Raw genomic sequence first — 22037 nt, forward strand, 5'->3', positions numbered from 1 at the left:
TTTTTTGGCGTTTTTTTGCGATTTTTTTTTGGATTTTTGTGAATTTTTTGTGGATTTTGGGAATTTTGGGAATTTTTGGGAATTTTTTGGCTCTCACCCCCTTGCAGATGGCCACGGCCTCTCGGGACAGCGCTTTGGGGTACGTCACCGTCTGCTCCAGGATGGACTGGAAGAGCTCGTCCTCGTCCTCGCCGTCAAACGGGGGCTGCGGACGTCAAAAAACGCCCAAAATTACCCCAAAATCACCACAAAATATCCCATAATTATCCCCAAAATAACACTAAAATATCCCTAAAATATCCCCCAAATCACCCCAAAATATTCCTGAATTATCCCCAAAAATAGCCCCAAAAGAAGCCCAAAATTTCCCCAAAATATCCCCAAAATATCACTAAAATATCCCCAAAATAGCCCCAAAATATCCCCAAAATTACCCCGAAATACTCCCCAAACAACCCCAAAATATTACTGAATTATCCCCAAAATTACCCCAAAATATCCCCCAAATATCCCCAAAATATTCCTAAAAATATCCCCAAAATATCCCCGAATTATCCCCAAATTATTCCTAAATTATTCCCAAAATATCCCCAAAATGCCCCAAAATATTCCTCAATTATTCACAAAATATTGCCAAAACATTCCCAAAATATCCCCAAATTATTCCATTATTATCCACAAAATATCCCTAAAATATCCCTAAAACATCCCCAAAATATTCCTGAATTATCCCCAAAATATTCCATAATTATTCCCAAAATATCCCCAAATAGTCCCAAAATATTCCTCAATTATCCCCAAAATATTCCCAAAATATCCCTAAAATATCCCCAAAATATTCCGGAATTGCACCCAAAATATCCCCAAAATATTCCCAAATCCCCTAAAATTAAAAAAAATCCCCATTTTCCCTCAAATTTCCCCCAAATTCCACCTAAATCCCCCCAAGTTCCCCAAAAACCCCAAAAAATCCCAAAAAATCCCCAAAATTCCCCCCAAAATCCCCAAAATTCTCCCAAAATTCCCAAAAATTCCCCCCAAAATTCCCAAAAAAATTCCCCAAAATTCCCCCCAAATCCCTCTAAAATTCTCAAAAAAATCCCCAAAAATCTCCATTTTCCCCCAAAATCCCCATTTTTCCCCCAAATTTTCCCCAAATTTCTGCCTAGATCCCCCCAAATTCCCCAAAAATTCCCAAAAATCCCCAAAATCCCCCAAAAATCCCCAAAATTCCCAAAAATTCCCCAAATTCCGACCTGCCCGGCGAGCATCTCGTAGAGCAGAACGCCGTAGGACCACCAATCCACCGACTTCCCGTAGGGCTGATACGCGATGATCTGCCAAAATTCCCAGCCCAAAATTCCCAAAAATTCCCAAAATTCCCAAATTCCCAAAATTCCCCCGAAATTCCCAAAAAAACCCCGCCAAAATCGCCCCAAAAACCCTCAAAAAATCCCATTTTTCCCCCATTTTTTGATGATTTTTTTCCATTTTTTCCCCCCCCAAGATTTTTGGGAATTTTTGGGAATTTTTGGGATTTCCAAAAACGGCACCAAAAATCCTCAAAAAATCCCCCAAAAAATCCCCCCCAAAAATCCCATTTTTCCTGATTTTTTCCCTGTTTTTCCCCATTTTTTTTATCCTTTTTTTTCCCCCCCAGATTTTTGGGAATTCTGGGAATTTTGGGTATTCCCAAAAACCACCCAAAATATTGGGAAAAAAACCCTTCAAAATATTCCCAAAAAATCCCTACAAAACCCCAAGGAAAGACCCCCAAAAATCACAAAAAATTCCCCCAAAAAATCCGATTTTTCCATTTTTTTCCCATTTTTTCCCCCCATTTTTCCTGGATTTTCCCCATAATTTTTTGATTTTCGGGAATTCCCAAAAAAAACCCAAAAAAATCACCAAAAACTCGCCAAAAATCCTTAAAAAAATTCAAAATTTTCCCAATTTCCCCCCATTTTTTGGCAGTTTTTCCATGATTTTTCCTGGATTTTCAGGAATTTTGGGAATTCCCAAAAAATCGCCAAAAACGCCTAAAAAATGTCAAATTTTTCCCAATTTTCCCCCATTTTTCAACATTTTTTTATTGGATTTTTCCCGGATTTTCAGAATTCCCAAAAAACCCCAGAAAATCCCCAAAAAATCGTCAAAAATGCCTAAAAAAGGCCAATTTTTTCCCCAATTTTCCCCATTTTTTGGCAGTTTTTTCATGGATTTTTCCCGGCTTTTCAGGAATTTTGGGAATCCCCAAAAATCCCCACAAAAATCCTGAAAAAATCCCCAAAATCCCCCCAAAAATTCCATTTTTTTCCCCGTTTTTTTGCCATTTTCCACGCGATTTTTTCCCAGAATTCCCAGAATTTTTGGGAATTTTGGGAATTCCGGGAATTTCAGGAATTCCAAAAAATCCCCAAAAATCCCCCCAAAAATCCTCAAAAAATCCCCCAAAACCCCCTAAAAATCGGATTTTTTCCCCGTTTTTTCGCCGTTTTCCCCCGTTTTTTCACCATTTTTCACCCGTTTTTCGTGCGGTTTTTTCCCAGAACCCCCAAAAATTTTGGGAATTTCGTGAATTCCGGGAATTTTGGGAATTCCGACCTCGGGGGCGATGTAGTCGGGGGTCCCGCAGAAGGTTCTGGTGCTGCCGCCGGGGCCGATGTTCTCTTTGCACATCCCGAAATCCGTGATCTTCACGTGGCCCTGCGCGTCCAGCATCACGTTGTCCAGCTTCAGGTCCCTGGAATCACGGAATTTTGGGAATTTTTGGGATTTTTGGGAAGTTTGGGAATGTTTGGTGAAATTTTTGGGAATTTTTGGGAATTATTGGGAATTTTTTGGGCATTTTTTTGGTTTTTTTCCATTTTTTTAGTGATTTTTTATTGAATATTTTGATTTTTTTCTTGATTTTTTAAATAAATTTTCCAGATAACTTTGGGGTATTTTTCTGGGAATTTTTTGGGAAGTTTTTGGGAAGTTTTTGGGAATTTTTTGGGATTTTTTTCCGAATTTTTTGGGGTTTTTATTCTTTGTTTTGGTGATTTTTTATTGAATATTTTGATTTTTTTTTCCAATTTTCCAGATGAGTTTTGGGAATTTTTCTAGGAATTTTTGGGAATTTCTTTGGATTTTTTTCCAAATTTTTTTTTAATTTTTCTGGAAATTTTTAGGGATTTTTTTTGAGGATTTTTTCTGATTTGGAGGGATTTATTTGGGCATCACGTTGTCCAGCTTCAGGTCCTTGGAATTTTGGGGAATTTTGGGAATTTTTTGGGAATTTTTGGGATTTTGGGAATTTTGGGGGAATTTTTTTGGGGTTTTTTCCATTTTTCGGGTGATTTTTTTATTGAATATTTTGATTTTTTCTTGATTTTTTTTTCAATTTTCTAAGTAAGTTTTGTAAATTCTTCTGAGAATGTTTTCCGAATTTTTTGGGAATGTTTTGGGAATTTTTTGGGATTTTTTTTTGGAATTTTGGGGAATTTTTTCTGAATTTTTTGGGTTTTTTATTCTTTTTTTTGCGATTTTTATTGAATATTTTCAGTTTGTTTTTTCAATTATCGAGGTAAGTTTTAGGAATTTTTCTGGGAATTTTTTTGGAAGATTTTGGGAATTTTTTGGGATTTTTTTTGGAATTTTTTCCAAATTTTTTGGGTGTTTTTCTGGGAATTTTGGGATTTTTGGGGGATTTTTGTTGGTTTGAGAGGAATTCTTTGGGCATCACGTTGTCCAGCTTCAGGTCCCTGGAATTTTGGGGAATTTTCGGGAATTTATGGGAATTTTGGGAATTTTTTGGGAATTTTTGGGAATTTTTTGGGCATTTTTTTGGGTTTTTTTCATTTATTTAGTGATTTTTTGTTGAATATTTTGAATTTTTCTTCTTTTTTTTTTCAATTTTCCAGGTAGGTTTTGTAAATTCTTCTGGGAATATTTTCCAAATTTTTGGGGAATTTATTGGGAATTTTTTCCTAATTTTTTGGAATTTTTTTTTTATTTTTCTTCTGGGAATTTTGGGATTTTTGGGGGATTTTTTGGGGATTTTTGTGGATTTGGGGGATTTCTTCGGGCATCACGTTGTCCAGCTTCAGGTCCCTGGAATGACGGAATTTTGGGAATTTTGGGAAGTTTGGGAATTTTTTGGGAATTTTTGGGATTTTGGGAATTTTTTGGGGTTGTTTTGGGGTTTTTTTGTGATTTTTTTATGGAATATTTTGATTTTTTTCTTGATTTTTTTTTCAGTTCTCCAGGTACTTTTAGGAATTTCTCTGGGAATTTTTTGGGAATATTTTGAGAATTTTTTGGGAATTTTTTGAGAATTTTTGGGGAATTTTTGGGAATTTTTCAAAATTTTCGGGATTTTTTTGGCTTTTTTTAGTGATTTTTTATTAAATATTTTGATTTTTTCTTTATTTGTTTTCATTTTTCCAAGATAGTTTTGGGAATTTTTCTAGGAATTTTTTGGGAATATTTTGTGGGAATTTTGTGGGAATTTTTTCTGAATTTTTTCCGATTTTTTTTTTGTTTTTTATTCATTTTTTGGTGATTTTTATTGAATATTTTGGGGTTTTTTTTTATTTTTTTTTAATTTTCCAGGTAAAATTTGGGAATATTTCCCCAAAAAAATTGGGAATTTTTGGGAAACTTTTTTGAATTCTTTTGGAATTATTTTGGAATTTTTTCCAAATTTTTGGGTTGTTTTGTTTGTTTGTTTTTCAATTGTCCAAGAAAGTTTTGGGAATTTTTCTGGGAATTTTTTGGGAATTTTTTGGGAATTTTTAGGGAATTTTTTCCAAATTTTTTGGAAGTTTTTCTGGGAATTTTGGGATTTTTTTTGGGATTTTGATGGGATTTTTTTGATTTTAGAAAAGGATTTTTGGGAATTTTTTGGGAATTTTTGGGAATTTTTTGGGCACCTCACCTGTAGATGATCCCTCGGTTGTGCAGGAAGAAGAGACCGATGGCGATTTCGGCTGCGTAAAACCTGGAAAAAAATGGGAAATTTTTTGAAAAAATTTGGGACAAATTGGGAAAAAATTGGGAAAATTTGGGGGAAAATAAAGAAAATTATAAAAAATGGGGAAAATTAAAAAAAAAACAGGGATAAATGGGGAAAAATGGGGGAAAAAAAGGGGAAATATTGGGAAAAATTTGGGGAAAAAATGAAAAATTGGGGAAAAATTGGGGAAAATTGGGAAAAAATGGGAAAATTGTGAAAAATTGGGGAGATTTGAAAAAAAAAGGAAAATTGGGGAAATTTGGGGAAAGACTCGGTGGAAATTTGGGAAAAATCGTGAGAAATTTGGAACATTTTGAGTAAATTGGGAAAAATCAAGAGAAAATTGGAAAAAATTGGGAAAAATCAAAGGAAAATTTGGGAGATTGAAAAAAGTTTGGAGAAAATTGGGAAAAATATTAAAAATTTGTAAATTGGAAAATAATGGGAAAATCTGGGAAAATTTGGGAAAAATTTTTGATGGAAAATTGGGGAAAAATATGAGAAATGGGGAAAATTTTGTATAAATTGGGAAAAATCAAAGGAAAATTGGGAAAATTTGGGAAAAATTTGGGAAAATTGAGGGAAAATCAGAAAAATTGGGGAAAATTGAGAAATTTGGGAATAATTTGGGGAAAATATTGGGAAAATTCACAGAATTTTGGGGAATATTTTTGGGGAGGAATTTTGAGGCATTTTCATGGATTTTAATTGGATTTTCTTGGATTTTTCCCAATTTTCTTGGGAATTTTTCTGGAATTTCCCATTCCCATCTTCTCCCGAGGAATTCCCGTTATTCCCGGGAATATTTTGGGGACAATTCCTGGAATTTTGGTGTCTTTAAGCAAATTTGGTGCTGAATTTTGAGGCATTTTCATGTTTTTTTCTTGGATTTTTCCCATATTTTCCCCGATTTTCCCGGGATTTTTTCCGGAATTTCCCTCTCCCGCCTCCTCCCGCCTAATTCCCGGAATTCCCGGGAATATTTTGGGTGGAATTCCGGGAATTTTGGGTTCTTTAAGCAAATTTTGGGCTGAATTTTGAGGCATTTTCATGGGTTTTTCTTGGATTTTTCCCATATTTTCCCCGTTTTTCCCGGGATTTTTTTGGGAATTTCCCATTCCCGCCTCCTCCCGAGGAATTCCCGGAATTCCCGGGAATCTTTTGGGCGGAATTCCGGGAATTTTGGCCGACTCACGCCGCGTGGGGCTCCTTGAACTTGCCGACCTGTTGGATGTGGTACATGAGGTCGCCGCCGGTGACGTACTCCATGACGAAGTACAGCCGGTCCTGCCGCCCAGTTTGGACCAGTTTAAACCAGTTTGAACCAGTTTGGACCAGTTTAAACCAGTTTGGACTGGTTTGGACCAGTTTGGACTGGTTCTGACTGGTTTGGGTCAGTTTGCTCCCAGTTTGCTCTTCCAGTATAACCCAAATCTCCTCTTCCATTTGCTCCCAGTTCATCCCAGTTGCTCCCAGTTACTCCCAGTTCATCCCAGTAACTCCCAGTTCATCCCAGTATTTCCCAGTTCATCCCAGTCCCTCCCAGTCCATCCCAGTAAGTCCCAGTTCCCATTCCCAGTGCCCCAAATCTCCCCTTCCATTGGCTTCCAGTTGCTCCCAGTTACTCCCAGTTCATCCCAGTTACTCCCAGTTCATCCCAGTTGCTCCCAGTCCATCCCAAGTCCATCCCAGTCACTCCCAGTTTATTCCCAGTCCATCCCACTTGCTCCCAGTAACTCCCAGTCCATCCCAGTCCCCTCGAATCCTCTCCCAGTCCATCCCAGTCCCTCCCAGTTTATTCCCAGTCCATCCCAGTCACTCCCAGTTCATCCCAGTCCATCCCAGTAAGTCCCAGTTCCCATTCCCAGTGCCCCAAATCTCCCCTTCCATTGGCTCCCATTGGCTCCCATTGGTTCCGGTTGACTCCCAGTCTATCCCAGTCCCTCCCAGTTTATTCCCAGTCCATCCCAGTCTGTCCGAATCCTCTCCCAGTCCCTCCCAGTCCATCCCAGTCCATCCCAGTCCACCCCAAATCTCCCCTTCCATTGGCTCCTATTGGCTCCCATTGGTTCCCATTGACTCCCAGTCCATCCCAGTCGCTCCCAGTTGACTCCCAGTTTATCCCAGTCCATCCCACTTGCTCCCAGTCTGTTCCAGTCCCTTCCCAGTAGCTCCCAGTCCATCCCAGTCCACCCCAAATCTCCCCTTCCATTGGTTCCCGTTGAGTTCCATTGACTCCCAGTCCATCCCAGTTGCTCCCAGTCCCTCCCAGTCCCTCCCAGTTTATTCCCAGTCTATTCCCAGTTGCTCCCAGTTAATCCCAGTATCTCACGGGGGTCTGGAAGGTGGAGTGCAGGTGGGTGAGGAAGTGGGGGCGGGGTCCCAGGGCCAGGACCCTCCTCTCCACCATGGTGGAGGCGGCGTCGTCGTCCTGCACCACCACGTCCTTCTTCAGGATCTTGATGGCGAAGAGCTCGGCCGAGTCCCGACGCTCCGCCAGCATCACCTGACGGAAAATTCCGAAAGATCCCAGATTTTTCTGGGAATTTTTCCCGGTTTTGTAGGAATTTTATCCCATTTTTTTCCACTTTTTTCTTGATTTTTTATGATTTTTTTCGATTTTTTTCAATTGTTTTAACTCTATTTTCATGGCTTTTGGTGCTATTTAACAATCTTAAGTATTTCCCAAACGATTTCCAATTTTTTGGAATTTTTTTGGATTTTTTGGGAATTTTCCTCGATTTTTTAGGAATTTTTTCCTGATTTTTTCCCTTTTTTTTGCCATTTTTAATGATTTTTTCGATTTTTTTTACTCTGTTTTCATGGGTTTTGGCACTATTTAACAATCTTAAGTATTTCCCAAACAATATCCGATATTTGGGAATTTTTTTGGGAATTTTCCCCATTTTTTTAGGAATTTTTTTCTATTTTTTTCGATTTTTTTCCGATTTTTTATGTTCTTTTTTTATTATTTTCACTATATTTGGACGGGTTTTGGTGCTATTTAACGATTTAAGTACTTCCCAAGTGATTTCCAATTTTTGGAAATTTTTTGGGAATTTTTGGGAATTTTTTTAGGATTTTTTTCAGAATTTTTTCCCATTTTTCCGGGATTTTTGGGGCACCACCACGTCCTTCTTCAGGATCTTGATGGCGAAGAGCTCGGCCGAGTCCCGACGCTCCGCCAGCATCACCTGAAGGAACATTCCGGAAAATTCCGCGGTTTTTTGGGAATTTTTTTCCCATTTTTTCCAGAAGTGTTTTCCGGTTTTTCCCTTTTTTTTTTTGATTTTTTGTGATTTTTTATGATTTTTTTAAAATTATTTTTACCTCATTTGCACGGGTTCTGGTGCTATTTATTAATATAAGTATTTCCCAAACGATTTCCAATTTTTGGGAATTTTTTGGGAATTTTTTGGGAATTTTTGGGAATTTTTTGGGATTTTTTGGGAATTTTTAGGAATTTTTTCCCATTTTTTCTGATTTTTTCTGATTTTTTTGGACTATTTTTACTCTATTTTCATGACCTTTGGTGCTATTTAACAATCTAAGTACTTCCCAAATGATTTCCAATTTTGGGGAATTTTTTGGGAATTTTCCCCCTTTTTTGGGATTTTTTCCCGTTTTTTCCCATTTCTTTGCGATTTTTAATGATTTTTTTGATTATTTTTACTCCATTTGAACGGGTTTTGGTGCTATTTAACAATTTAAGTATTTCCCAAACGATTTCCGATTTTTGGGAATTTTTTGGGAATTTTTGGGAATTTTTTGGAATTTTTTCCCCATTTTTTTCGATTTTTTTCCAATTTTTTATGATTTTTTTGGATTATTTTTACTCTGTTTCCGCGGGTTTTGGTGCTATTTAACAATCTTAAGTATTTCCCAAACGACATCAAATTTTTGGGAATTTTTTGGGAATTTTCCCCATTTTTTTAGGAATTTTTTGGGATTTTTTTCCCATTTTTCTGGGATATTTGGGACCACCACGTCCTTCTTCAGGATCTTGATGGCGAAGAGCTCGGCCGAGTCCCGACGCTCCGCCAGCATCACCTGACGGAACATTCCGAAAGATCCCAGATTTTTTTGGGAATTTTTCCCGGTTTTTAAGGAATTTTTTTCCGTTTTTTTCCCATTTTTTTTCTGATTTTTTTTTAATTTTTTATGATTTTTTTTGATTTTTTTTATTATTTTTACTCTATTTTCATGGGTTTTGGTGCTATTTAACAATCTCAAGTGTTTCCCAAATAATTTCCGATTTTTGGGAATTTTTTGGGAATTTTTTGGGAATTCTTAGGAATTTTTCCTGATTTTTTTTGGTTTTTTCTGATTTTTTCGATTATTTTTACTCTATTTTCATGAGTTTTGGTGCTATTTAACAATTTAAATATTTCCCAAATTATTTCCGATTTTTGGGAATTTTTGGGGAATTTTTGGGAGAACTTTTGGAATTTGGTTCTTTTTGAGGCCATTTTGGGCCATTTTCCACAATTTTCTCCCCATTTTTTGGCTGATTTTCCTGGATTTTTTTCAGAATTCTCAAATTTTTTTGGGAATTTTAGGGAATTCTGGATCTCACCTCCCCCAGATAAATTTTGGGCTGATTTTGGGGCATTTTTGGTCACTTTTCCCCCATTTTTGACCGTTTCTCGGCCATTTTTTGACCGTTTTCCGCCATTTTTTCACTGATTTTCTCCGGATTTTTTTTGGGAATTCCCAAATTTTGGATCTCACCACCCCCAGATGATTTTTGGCTTGATTTTGCCTCTTTTTGGGGCCATTTTTGGACCGTTTTTCCCATTTTTCAGCCATTTTTTGACCGTTTTTCGCCATTTTTTCACCGTTTTTCCCCGGATTTTTTTTGGGAATTCCCGAATTTTGGGAATTTCGGGAATCTGACCTTGCCGAAGCTGCCCTTGCCCAGCACCATCAGGAAGTTGAAGTCCCCGAGCTGGGAGCGGCCGCTGCCGGGGAGGCTCCGCTTGGCCTCGCTGGGGGAGGGGAGGGGGGAGGGGCTGGGGGAGGGGCCGGGCCCCCGACGCACTTTCTGCAGGCAAAAAATGCAAAAAATTCAATTTTTTCAACAATTTTCCCATTTTTTTACATTTTTTCCATTTTCCTACATTTTCTCCATTTTTATCCAATTTTTCCCCAATTTTCCCCCATTTTTCCCCCAATTATTCCCATTTTTCTCCCATTTTCCCCCCAATTTTTTCCCATTTTTCTCCCATTTTTTCCCTTTTCCCCCCCATTTTTTCCCTATTTTTTCCCATTTTTCCAAATTTTCCCATTTTCCCCATTTTTTCTGCCTTTTTCCTGTACTTTCCCCGCATTTTCCCCCCATTTCTTTCCAATTTTTCTTACATTTTTCTCCCATTTTTTCCTAATTTTTCCTTTTTTTCTGTATTTTCTAAATTTTCCAGTTTTCCCAAATTTTTCCCATTTTCCCCAATTTTCCTGCCCTTTTCCCCCGTTTTCCCCATTTCCCCCCCAATTTTCCCAAATTTTCTCCATTTTCCCCCCATTTTTTCCCAATTTTTCCTTGTTTTTTGCGTTTTCCTGAAATTTCCCATTTTTCCCATTTTTTCTGCCTTTTTCCTGCACTTTCCCCCCATATTCCCCATTTTTTCCCATTTTCCCCTCATTTTTTCCAGTTTTTACTTTTTTCCCAATTTTTCTTCCATTTTTCCTATTTTCCCAAATTTTTCCCATTTTCCCCATGTTTTTCTGCCTCTTTCCTGCACTTTTCCCCCATTTTTCCCCATTTTCCCCCTCTTTTCATCCCAATTTTTCTTGCACTTTCTCCCAAAATTTCCCTATTTTTCCCTTTTTCCCATCCCAATTTTATCCCAATTTTTCCCTCTCAATTTTCCCACATTTTCCCCCAAAATTTTCCCTTTTTTCCCCTATTTTTATCCCAATTTCATCCCAAATTTCCCCCAATTTTTCTTGGATTTTTTTCCCATTTTTCCCCCAATTTTACCTCGTAGAGCTCCAGCGGATAATTGCAAGCCTGAAAAAATACAAAATTTGGGAGAAATTCTGATTTTTTTGGGAACTTGAGGACATTTTGGGGATTTGAGAAAAAAAATTTGGGGATTTTGGGAATTTTTTGGGGCTTTTTGGAATTTTTTTAGAAATATTCTGGGAATTTTTTTTAATTTTTGAGGAATTTTCAGGATTTTTTTGGGACTTAAATTTTTTTTGGGGGATTATTTTGGAATATTTTGGATTTTTTTCAATTTTTAAAAATTTTTTGGGTGTTTTTTTTGTTTTTTCCAGATTTCTGGGAGGGATTTTTTTTCCTTTCCTGTGAATTTTTGGAATTTCTCAGAACTTTTGGGGAATTTTTAAGAATTTTGGGGCATTTTTGGTGTTTTTTTGGAGGATTTCTAGGCAGGATTTTTTCTTTTTATAAATTTTAATAATTTCTTGGATTTTTCGGGAATTCCTTGGAATTTTTTTGGAATAATTCTGATTTTTAAAAATTTTTTTTAAAATTTTGGGCCATTTTTAGTGTTTCTTGGAGGTTTTTTTCTGGATTTTTTTTGATTTCTGGGTGGGATTTTTTTCCTTTTCAGGGAATTTTGGGAATTTCTCCAAATTTTGGGGAAGTTTTTGGGAATTTTGGGGTTCCAAACCTCGAATTTGGGCCGGAGGCCGCAGTCGTCGGTGTCGGCCACGGGGACGTTGTAATATTCTCCTTCCTCCTGGTTCAGCAGCTTGAACCTAAAAAATTGGGGAATTTTGGGGGAAAATTTGGGAATTTTGGGACATTTTGGAGAAGGTGCTCCTCCAAGCTGCTTCAAAAATCCCAAAATTCCCACAAAAATCCAAGAAAAACAGCCCAAAATCCCCCAAAATTCCCAAAAAATCCCCCCAAAATTCCCAAAAAACCCCCAAAATTCCCATTTTCTCCCCCAAAATTCAGATTTTTTCCCCCCAAAATTCCCAAAAAATCCCCCAAATTCCCATTTCCCCCCGCAAAAATCCCCAAAATTCCCATTTTCCCCCCCAAAATTCCCAAAAAATCCCCCAAATTCCCATTTTCCCCCCAAAATCCCCATTTTGCCCCCAAAATCCCATTTCCTCCCCAAAATCTCTTAAAATTCCCCAAAATTCCCATTTTTTCGCCCCCAAAATTCCCATTTTCCCCCCAAAACTCCCATTTTCCCCCCTACAAAATCCCCATAATTCCAATTTTTTCCCCAAAATTCTCATTTTTATCTCCCGTAATTCCATTTTCCCTCCCAAAATTCCCATTTTTACGCCTCAAAACCCCCCCAAAATCCCCATTTTCTCCCAAAATCCCCATTTTCCCCCCCAAAATCCCCAAAAAAACCCAAAAATTCCCATTTCTCCCCCAAAATTCCCATTTTTACCTCCCAAAATATCCCCCAAATTTCCATTTCCCCCCAAAATTCCCAAAATTCCCATTTTCCCCCCAAAACTCCTATTTTACCCCCCAAAAAATCACCAAAATTCCCATTTCTCCTCCCAAAATTCCCATTTTTCCCTCCCAAAATCCCCCCAAAATTCCCATTTCTCCTCCCAAAAGTCCCATTTTTACCTCCCAAAAATTCCCCAAATCCCTATTTTTTCCCCAGAAAATCCCCAAAAATTCCCAAAATCCCCATTTTTCCCCAAAATCCCATTATTTCCCCCCTCACCATCCGTCGACGCGTCCCTTGAGCAGCTCGGCCACGCCGAAGCTCATGGCGCCCATGAAATCGTTCCGCGACGTTCGGTCCCAGTCCCAAACCTCCACCGACAGCCGCCGCTCCGCGTCCCCGGGCCGCAGCGGGCTGCAATCCCAACAAAAATCTGGGAATTCTGGCAATTCCCAAAAATTCCCAAAAAATTCCCAACATTTCCTGCACTTTCTCCCATTTTTTCCCGATTTTTCCCTGAATTTTTAGCAATTTTTTCCCCATTTTTTCCATATTTTTCCCTTAATTTTTCCTCATTTTCCCCTCACATTTTCCCAAAATTTTCCTGAATTATTCCCAATTTTTTTCCAAATTTTCCTGAATTATTCCCAATTTTTCCCCAAATATTCCTAATTTTCCCCTGATTTTTCTGATTTTTTCCCTGAATTTTTCATGATTTTACCCCTATTTTCCCCAATTTTTTCCCAAATTTTCCTTGATTTTCACTTAAATTTTCCAAGGATTTTCCCCAAATTTTCCTGGTTTTTTTCCTGAATTTTCTCCAATTTTTCCCAAATTTCCCTGATTTTTCCCCAATTTTCATCCTTTTTTCCTGAATTTTTAGCAATTTTCCACATTTTTTCCCAAATTTTTCTCCCCCAAATTTTTCCCAATTTCTTCCTGAATTTCTCCCAAATTTTTCCTGGATTTCCCCAATTTTTTCTCTTTTTTCCTGATTTTTCCCATTTTTCCCCATTTCCATGAAATCGTTCCGGGATGTCCGGTCCCAGTCCCAAACCTCCACCGACAGCCGCCGCTCCGCGTCCCCGGGCCGCAGCGGGCTGCAATTCCAACAAAAAACTGGGAATTCTGGGAATTTCCCAACTTTTCCCAAAAAATTCCCAACATTTTCTCCTTTTTTTCCTGATTTTTCCGCTTTTTTCCCTGAATTTTTAGCCATTTTTAAGCCATTTTTCCCCATTTTTCGCTCATTTTTTCCACATTTTATCCTCAATTTTCCCTCATTTTCCCCTCACATTTTCCCAAAATTTTCCTGAATTATTCCCAACTTTTTTCCAAATTATTCCCGAATTTCCCTGATTTTTCCTTTTTTTTCCCCTGAATTTGTCATGATTTTACCCATATTTTCCCCCATTTTTTCTCAAATTTTCCCTGATTTTCATTTAAATTTTCCTAGGATTTTCCTAAAATTTTCCTGAATTTTCTCCTGAATTTTCCCCAATTTTTCCTGAATTATTCCAAATTCTTCCCCAATTTTTCCTGAATTTTTCACTATTTTTCCCAAAATCTCCCAAACTTTCCCCTGATTGTCCCCCATTTTCCCCTTGATTTTTCCCCCAAATTTCTCTGATTTTTCCCCCATTTTCCCCCTTTTTTTTCCCTGATTTTTCCCAAATTTCCTGAATTTTTCTTGATTTTTCAGCATTTTCCCCCAAATTTTCCTGATTTATCCTCCAAATTTTTATGAATTTCCTCCATTTTTTCTCTTTTTTTTCCTGATTTTTCCCATTTTTCCCCGTTTTCCCATGAAATCGTTCCGAGAGGTTCGGTCCCAGTCCCAAACCTCCACCGACAGCCGCCGCTCCGCGTCCCCGGGCCGCAGCGGGCTGCAATCCCAAAAAATCTGGGAATTCCGGGAATTTCCAAAAAAATCCCAAAAATTCCCAATATTTCCCAAAAATTCCTGCACTTTGTCCCATTTTTTCCCGATTTTTCCCTGAATTTTTAGCAATTTTTTCGTCATTTTTCGCCCATTTTTTCCACATTTTTTCCTCATTTTTCCCTCATTTTTCCCCCACATTTCCCCCCAATTTTCCCAAAATTTTCCCCCAATTTTCCCAAATTTTTCCTGAATTTTCCTGATTTTTCCCTGATTTTTCCGCTTTTTTTCTGAATTTTTAGCGATTTTTTCGCCATTTTTTGATCATTTTTCCAATATTTTTCCCTACATTTTTCCTCATTTTCCCTCCAAAATTTTTCCCAATTTATCCTGAATTATTCCCATTTTTTTTCTGGATTTTCCCCAATTTCTTCCCATTTTTTCCTGAATTATTCCCAATTTCTTCCCATTTTTTCCCAAATTCTTCCGGAATTTTTCCCAATTTCCTCCCCATTTTCCCCAGATATTTCCCTGATTTTTCACCTCAATTTTCCCAGGATTTTTCCCACATTTTCCCAAAATTTTTCCTAAATTTTCCCAATTTTTCCCAAATTATTTCCAATCTTTTTCTGTATTTTCCCCAATTTCTTCCCACTTTTCCCTGAATTTTTCCAGACTTTTTCCCAATTTCCCCCCATTTTTGCCGAATATTTCCCTGACTTTTCACCAAAATGTTCCCAATTTTTTCCCAATTTTTCCCAAATTATTCCAAATTTTTCCCCAATTTTTCCTGAATTTTTCACTCTTTTTCCCAAAACCCCCCCAATTTTTTCCTGATTTTTCCCCATTTTTCCTTGATTTTTCCCCCAAATTTCCCTGATTTTTCCCAAATTTCCTGGATTTTTCCCACGATTTTTCTTGATTTTTCAGCATTTTTTCCCCATTTTCCTCCAAATTTTCCCAGGATTTTTCCCAAAATTTTCCCTGAATTTTTCCCAAATTTTTCCTGGATTTTCCCCCAATTTTCCACCCCCCGCAAGAGCCTGAAATGGAGAAATTTTGGGGAAAAATCTGGGAATTTCGGGAATTCCAGAAAATATCCTCAACTTTTTGCCTGATTTTCCGTGATTTTTCCCTGGATTTTTAGTGATTTTTCCCAATTTTTTCCCTTTTTTTTTCCTGTTTCTTTATCCAATTTTTTTCCTTTTTTCCCCCATTTTTTCCTGTTATTTTTTCCCCAATTTTCCCTCTTTTTTACCCATTTTTTCCTGATATTTTTTCCCCATTTCCCCCATATTTTTCCCCCTTTTATTCCCATTTTTTAACCATTTTTCCTCCATTTTTCAACCATTTTTCCCCATTTTTTCACCATTTTTTCCCCAATTTTTTCCCGATTTTCCCCCAATTTTCCCCATGGATTTTTTCCCGTTTTTGCCCTTTTTTGCCCCATTTTTCTCACAAGAGGAAGGCCTCGTTCCACACCGGCTTCAGCGTCACCTTCACCCTTTTTTCCTCTTTTTTTTTTCCCATTTTTTCCCCTTTTTTTTTCCTATTTCTTTTTCCAAATTTTTTCCTTTTTTCCCCCATTTTTTCCTGTTATTTATTCCCCAATTTTCCCTTTTTTCCCCCATTTTTTCCCTTTTTATTCTGCTTTTATTCCCATTTTTTCCCCTTTTATTCCCATTTTTTAACCATTTTTCCTCCATTTTTTCACCGTTTTTTCCCCGATTTTTTCCCAATTTTTTCCCCATTTCCCCCCAATTTTTTCCCGTTTTTCCCCGCGGATTTTTTCCCGTTTTCGCCCTTTTTTGCCCCATTTTTCTCACAAGAGGAAGGCCTCGTTCCACACCGGGTTCAGCGTCGCCTTCACCCTTTTTTTCCTGGTTTTTTTTTTCTGTTTTTATTTCCCTTTTTTTTCCTATTTCTTTTTCCAAATTTTTTTCCTTTTTTCCCCCATTTTTTCCTTTTAATTTCCCCTTTTTTCCCCCCATTTTTTACCCTTTTATTCCCATTTTTTCACCATTTTTTCCCCATTTTTAAACCATTTTTCCTCCATTTTCCCGATTTTTCCCCATTTTTTTCCTATTTCTTTTTCCCAATTTTTTCCTTTTTTCACCCATTTTTTCCTGTTATTTTTTCCCCAATTTTCCCTTTTTTCCCACCATTTTTTCCCCTTTTATTCCCATTTTTTAACCGTTTTTCCTCCATTTTTCAACCATTTTCCCCCATTTTTTCACTGTTTTTTCACCTTTTTTTCCCCGATTTTTTCCCCAATTTTTTCCCAATTTTCCCCGCGGATTTTTTCCCATTTTCCCCGTTTTTTGCCCCATTTTTCTCACAAGAGGAAGGCCTCGTTCCACACCGGCTTCAGCGTCGCCTTCACCCCTTTTTTCCTGATTTTTTTTCCTGATTTTTTTCCCTTTTTTTTCTCTATTTATTTTTCCAAATTTTTTCCATTTTTTCCCCCATTTTTTCCTGTTATTTTTTCCCCAATTTTCCCTTTTTTTTGCCCCATTTTTTCCCCTTTTATTCCCATTTTTTAACCATTTTTCCTCCATTTTTCAACCATTTTTCCCCATTTTTTCACCGATTTTCCCCCGATTTTTTTCCTGATTTTCCCCCAATTTTCCCCGTGTATTTTTTCCCGTTTTCGCCCTTTTTTGCCCCATTTTTCTCACAAGAGGAAGGCCTCGTTCCACACGGGCTTCAGCATCACCTTCACCCTTTTTTTCCTGTTTTTTTTCCCTGATTTTTTTCCCAATTTTTTCCCTTTTTTTTTCCCTATTTCTTTTTCCAAATTTTTCCTTTTTTCCCCCATTTTTTCCTGTTATTTTTTCCCCAATTTTCCCTCTTTTTTCCCCATTTCCCCCATATTTTTTCCCCTTTTATTCCCATTTTTTCACCATTTTTTCACCATTTTTTTACCATTTTTCAACCATTTTTCCCCATTTTTTCACCATTTTCCCCCTAATTTTTTCCCGATTTTTTCCCAATTTCCCCCCAATTTTCCCCGTGGATTTTTTCCCGTTTTCCCCGTTTTTTTTCCCATTTTTCTCACAAGAGGAAGGCCTCGTTCCACACGGGGTTCAGCGACGCCTTCACCCTTTTTTTCCTGTTTTTTTTCCCTGATTTTTTTCCCATTATTTCCCTTTTTTTTTCCTATTTCTTTTTCCAAATTTTTTTCCTTTTTTTCCCCCATTTTTTCCTGTTATTTTTTCCCCAATTTTTCCTGTTATTTTTTCCCCATTTCCCCCCCCATTTTTTCCCCTTTTATTCCCATTTTTTCACCATTTTTCCTCCATTTTTTCACCATTTTTTCACCGTTTTTTCCCCATTTTTTCCCCGATTTTTTCCCAATTTTTTCCCAAGTTCCCCCCAATATTTTCCCCGCAGATTTTTTCCCATTTTCGCCCTTTTTTGCCCCATTTTTCTCACAAGAGGAAGGCCTCGTTCCACACGGGGTTCAGCGTCGCTTTCACCGTCCGCGTTTTCTGCTTGGAGACGTTTTTGGGGTCGGGGATCAACTTCAGCTTCACGTACGGATCCGAGAGTCCGTTGGGATCCATCGGGATCAGGTTCCGGGCCTCGCCCACTGCGGATTTGGGGGAAAAAAACGGGAATTTGGGAAAAAATCCGGGGAAAAACGGTGAAAAAACGGCGAAAAACGGTGAAAAAACGGCCAAAAAATGGCCCAAAAAATGGAATTTTTGGGGGTTTTTGGGATCTGGGATCTGAGAAATTCTGGGATTCTCCCACTGGGAATTCCCAGAATTCCAGGTAAAAATTCCAGGAATTTGGGGGAAAAAACAGTGGAAAAATGGCGAAAAATGGTGGAAAAATGGGAAAAACGGTGGAAAAATGGGGGAAAATTGGGATTTTTGGAGATTTTTGGGATTTGGGATCTGAGAGATTTTGGGATCAGGTTCTGGGATTCTCCCACTGGGAATTCCCAGAATTCCAGAAAAAAATTCCAGGAATTTTGGGAAAAAACGGTGAAAAAATGCTGAAAAATGGTGGAAAACTGGGGGAAAACAGCCAAAAAATGGGGGAAATTGGGATTTTGGGGATTTTTGGGATTTGGGATCTGAGAGCCCGTTGGGATCCATCGGGATCAGGTTCCGGGCCTCGCCCACTGCGAATTTGGGGAAAAAAAACGGGAATTTGGGAAAAAACGGTGAAAAAATGGCGAAAAACGGTCAAAGAATGGCCAAAAACGGCCAAAAAATGGCCCAAAAAAAAGGAATTTTTGGGGGTTTTTGAGATCTGGGATCTGAGAGATTTTGGGATCAGGTTCTGGGATTTTCCCACCAGGAATTCCCAGAATTCCAGAAAAAAATTCCAGGATTTTTGGGAAAAATGGCGAAAAACGGTGGAAAAATGGGAAAAATGACCAAAAAAAGGGAAAAAATGGGATTTTTGGGGGTTTTTGGGATCTGGGATCAGAAGGATTTTGGGATCAGGTTCTGGGATTTTCCCACCAGGAATTCCCAAAATTCCAGGAAAAAATTCCAGGAATTTGGGGAAAAACGGTCGGAAAATGGGAAAAACGGCCAAAAAATGGGAAAAACGGCCAAGAAATGGGAAAAAAAATGGGATTTTTTGAGGGTTTTTGGGATCTGGGATTGGAGAAATTCTGGGATTCTCCCACTGGGAATTCCCAGAATTCCAGGAAAAAATTCCAGGAATTTGGGGAAAAAACGGTGGAAAAATGGCGAAAAATGGGGAAAAATGGGAAAAATGGTGGAAGAATGGGAAAAAAATGGGATTTTTGGGGGGTTTTGGGATCTGGGATCAGAGAAATTTCGGGATCAGGTTCTGGGATTTTCCCACCAGGAATTCCCGGAATTCCAGGTAAAAATTCCAGGAATTTGGGGGAAAAACGGTGAAAAAATGGCGAAAAACGGTGGAAAAAAGAGAAAAACGGCTGAAAAAATGGGAAAAACCAGGATTTTTGGGGATTTTTGGGATTTGGGATCCGAGAGCCCATTGGGATCCATCGGGATCAGGTTCCGGGCCTCGCCCACTGCGAATTTGGGGAAAAAAACCGGGAATTTGGGAAAAAATCCCGGAAAAAACGGTGAAAAAACGGCGAAAAACGGTCAAAAAATGGCCAAAAATGGCGGAAAATGGCCAAAAATATGGGATTTTTTGGGGTTTTTTTTGGGATCACGTTCTGGGATTCTCCCACCGGGAATTCCAAGAATTCCAGGAAAAAATTCCAGGAATTTGGGGAAAAAACGGTGAAAAAATGGCGAAAAACGGTGGAAAAATGGGAAAAACGGTAGAAGAATGGGAAAAAAAAGGGATTTTTTGGGTTTTTTTGGGATCTGGGATCGTAGAAATTTCGGGATCAGGTTCTGGGATTCTCCCACTGGGAATTCCCAGAATTCCAGGAAAAAATTCCAGGATTTTGGGAAAAAAAAATCCCATTTTTTGGGACATTTTTAGAAAAAAATCCACAATTTTGAAGAAAAAAATTGGGATTTTGGGGCCTATTTAGGAGAAGATCCAGGAATTTTGGAATTTGGGCATTCCCAAAAAACTTTGGGAATGTTCAGGAAATTTAGGAATTTTCTGGGAATTTCTGGTGATTTTTGGGAATTTTTGACCCAAATTTTCAGGATTTTTTCCCATTTTTCCCCCATTTTGGGCCGGATTTTCACGGGGTTTTTTTCCCCTGACAATTCCCAAGAATTCCCGAGCTGATTCCCGAGGAATTTTTGGGAATTTTTAGGAATTTTGGGGAATTTTTAGGAATTTTTGGGAATTTTGGGCTCTCCCAGCTTAATTTTGTGCCAAATTTTCAGTATTTTTCCCATTTTTCCCCCATTTTGGGCCGGATTTTCGCGGGTTTTTTTTTCCCTGACGATTCCCAGGAATTCCTGAGCTCATTCCCGAGGAATTTTTGGGAATTTTTAGAAATTTCTGGAAATTTTTGCCATCTCCAACCCCAATTTTTTTGCCAAGTTTTCCAGATTTTTCCGAATTTTCTCAATTTTTTTCCTTTTCTTTCCCATTTTTCCCCCATTTTGGGTCCGATTTTCACGGGATTTTTTCCCTGACGATTCCCAGGAATTCCTGAGCTCATTCCCGAGGAATTTTTGGGAATTTTTAGAAATTTCTGGAAATTTTGAGATCTCCCATCTTCATTTTGAGCCAAATTTTCAGGATTTTTCCCATTTTTCCCCCATTTTTGGCCGGATTTTCGCGGGGTTTTTTTTTCCCTGATGATTCCCAGGAATTCCCGAGCTGATTCCCGAGGAATTTTTGGGAATTTTTTGGGAATTTTCGGCACCTGTGACGTGGAGCTGCTCCCCGGGCAGCGCCTGGATGCGGATCTGGAGCCGCCCCCTCCTCTCGGTGTGGTCGACGCCGCAGAGACTCGGAACGCTCTGGACGCAGCGTTTGTGCACGTTCATCTCGCAGCCTGGAAAAAAAAATGGGAATTTTGGGAATTTTTGGGAATTTTTCGGGTGTTTTTGGGGGTCAGAATGGCGCAAAAAGCAAAAAAATCGGATTTTTTATGGATTTTTTGCACATTTTTCCCCGGTGAACGCATCGTTTGTGAATTCTTGTGTCTCAGCCTGGGAAATTTGGGAATTTTTGGGAATTTTGGGAATTTTTTGGGAATTTTTGGGAGTTTTGGAGGTCAAAACGGCGCAAAAAGCAAAAAAAACGGATTTTTAATGGATTTTTAATGGATTTTTTGCACATTTTTCCCCCCAGCACGCAGCGTTTGTGCACGTTCATCTCGCAGCCTGGAAAAAATTGGGAATTTCGGGAATTTTTTGGGAATTTTTGGGAATTTTTCGGGTGTTTTTGGGGGTCAGAACGGCGCAAAAAGCAAAAAAATCAGATTTTTTATGGATTTTTAATGGATTTTTTGCGCATTTTCCTCCCGTGAATGCATCGTTTGTGAATTCTTGTGTCTCAGTCAGGGAAATTTGGGAATTTTTGGGAATTTTTGGGGAGTTTTTGGGGGTCAGAACGGCGCAAAAAGCAAAAAAATCGGATTTTTAACGGATTTTTAATGGATTTTTTACGCATTTTCCCCCCAGCACGCAGCGTTTGTGCACGTTCATCTTGCGGCCTGGAAAAAAACGGGAATTTCGGGAATTTTTTAGGAATTTTTGGGAATTTTTTGGGAGTTTTTGGGGGTCAGAGCGGCCCAAAAAGCAAAAAAATCTGATTTTTTATGGATTTTTGCGCCTTTTTTCCCCCTGTGAACGCATTGTTTCTGAATTCTCGTGTCACAGCCTGGGAAATTTGGGAATTTTGGGAATTTCTGGAATTTTTGGGAATTTTTGGGAATTTTTTGGGAGTTTTTGGGGGTCAGAACGGCACAAATAGCAAAAAAATTGGATTTTTCATGGATTTCTTGCACATTTTTCCCTAAAATCTCCTCTGACTGCAGCGATTGTGGATTCCTTTGTCACTCCCTGGAAAATTTGGGAATTTTGGGAATTTTTGGAATTTTTGGGAATTTTTTTGGAATTTTTGGGAGTTTTTTGGGGTCAGGACGGCCCAAAAAACAAAAAAATCGGATTTTTTATGGATTTTTTGCACATTTTTCCTAAAATCCCCTCTGACTGCAGCGATTGTGGATTCCTTTGTCACTCCCTGGAAAATTTGGGAATTTTGGGGATTTTGGGAATTTTTGGGAATTTTTGGTGTGTTTTTGGGGGTCAAAAAGGCGCAAAAAGCAAAAAAATTGGATTTTTTAATGGATTTTTTTCGTGGATTTTTTATGGATTTTTCCTCCAAAAATTCC

The 22037-nt window shown here is 38.3% G+C and overlaps 1 protein-coding gene across 1 annotated transcript in view; it reads right to left on the bottom strand.

Annotated features, from left to right (window-relative positions):
- PRKCG (protein kinase C gamma) overlaps positions 1–22037 on the bottom strand; it is a 40317-nt gene that overhangs the window by 5332 nt on the left and 12948 nt on the right. Inside the window, exons 6-17 of the mRNA XM_072921590.1 lie at positions 20562–20693; positions 17702–17858; positions 12667–12801; positions 11638–11725; positions 10980–11009; positions 9897–10043; positions 7332–7505; positions 6195–6286; positions 4922–4984; positions 2605–2743; positions 1257–1337; positions 98–205 (exon numbers count right to left, since the gene is read on the bottom strand). Coding sequence (XP_072777691.1) covers positions 98–205; positions 1257–1337; positions 2605–2743; positions 4922–4984; positions 6195–6286; positions 7332–7505; positions 9897–10043; positions 10980–11009; positions 11638–11725; positions 12667–12801; positions 17702–17858; positions 20562–20693 — 1346 coding nt within the window. The remainder of the gene's footprint in view (positions 1–97; positions 206–1256; positions 1338–2604; positions 2744–4921; positions 4985–6194; positions 6287–7331; positions 7506–9896; positions 10044–10979; positions 11010–11637; positions 11726–12666; positions 12802–17701; positions 17859–20561; positions 20694–22037) is intronic.

This window comes from Taeniopygia guttata, chromosome 37 (assembly GCF_048771995.1).
Source record: "Taeniopygia guttata chromosome 37, bTaeGut7.mat, whole genome shotgun sequence".
Classification (NCBI taxonomy): domain Eukaryota; kingdom Metazoa; phylum Chordata; class Aves; order Passeriformes; family Estrildidae; genus Taeniopygia; species Taeniopygia guttata.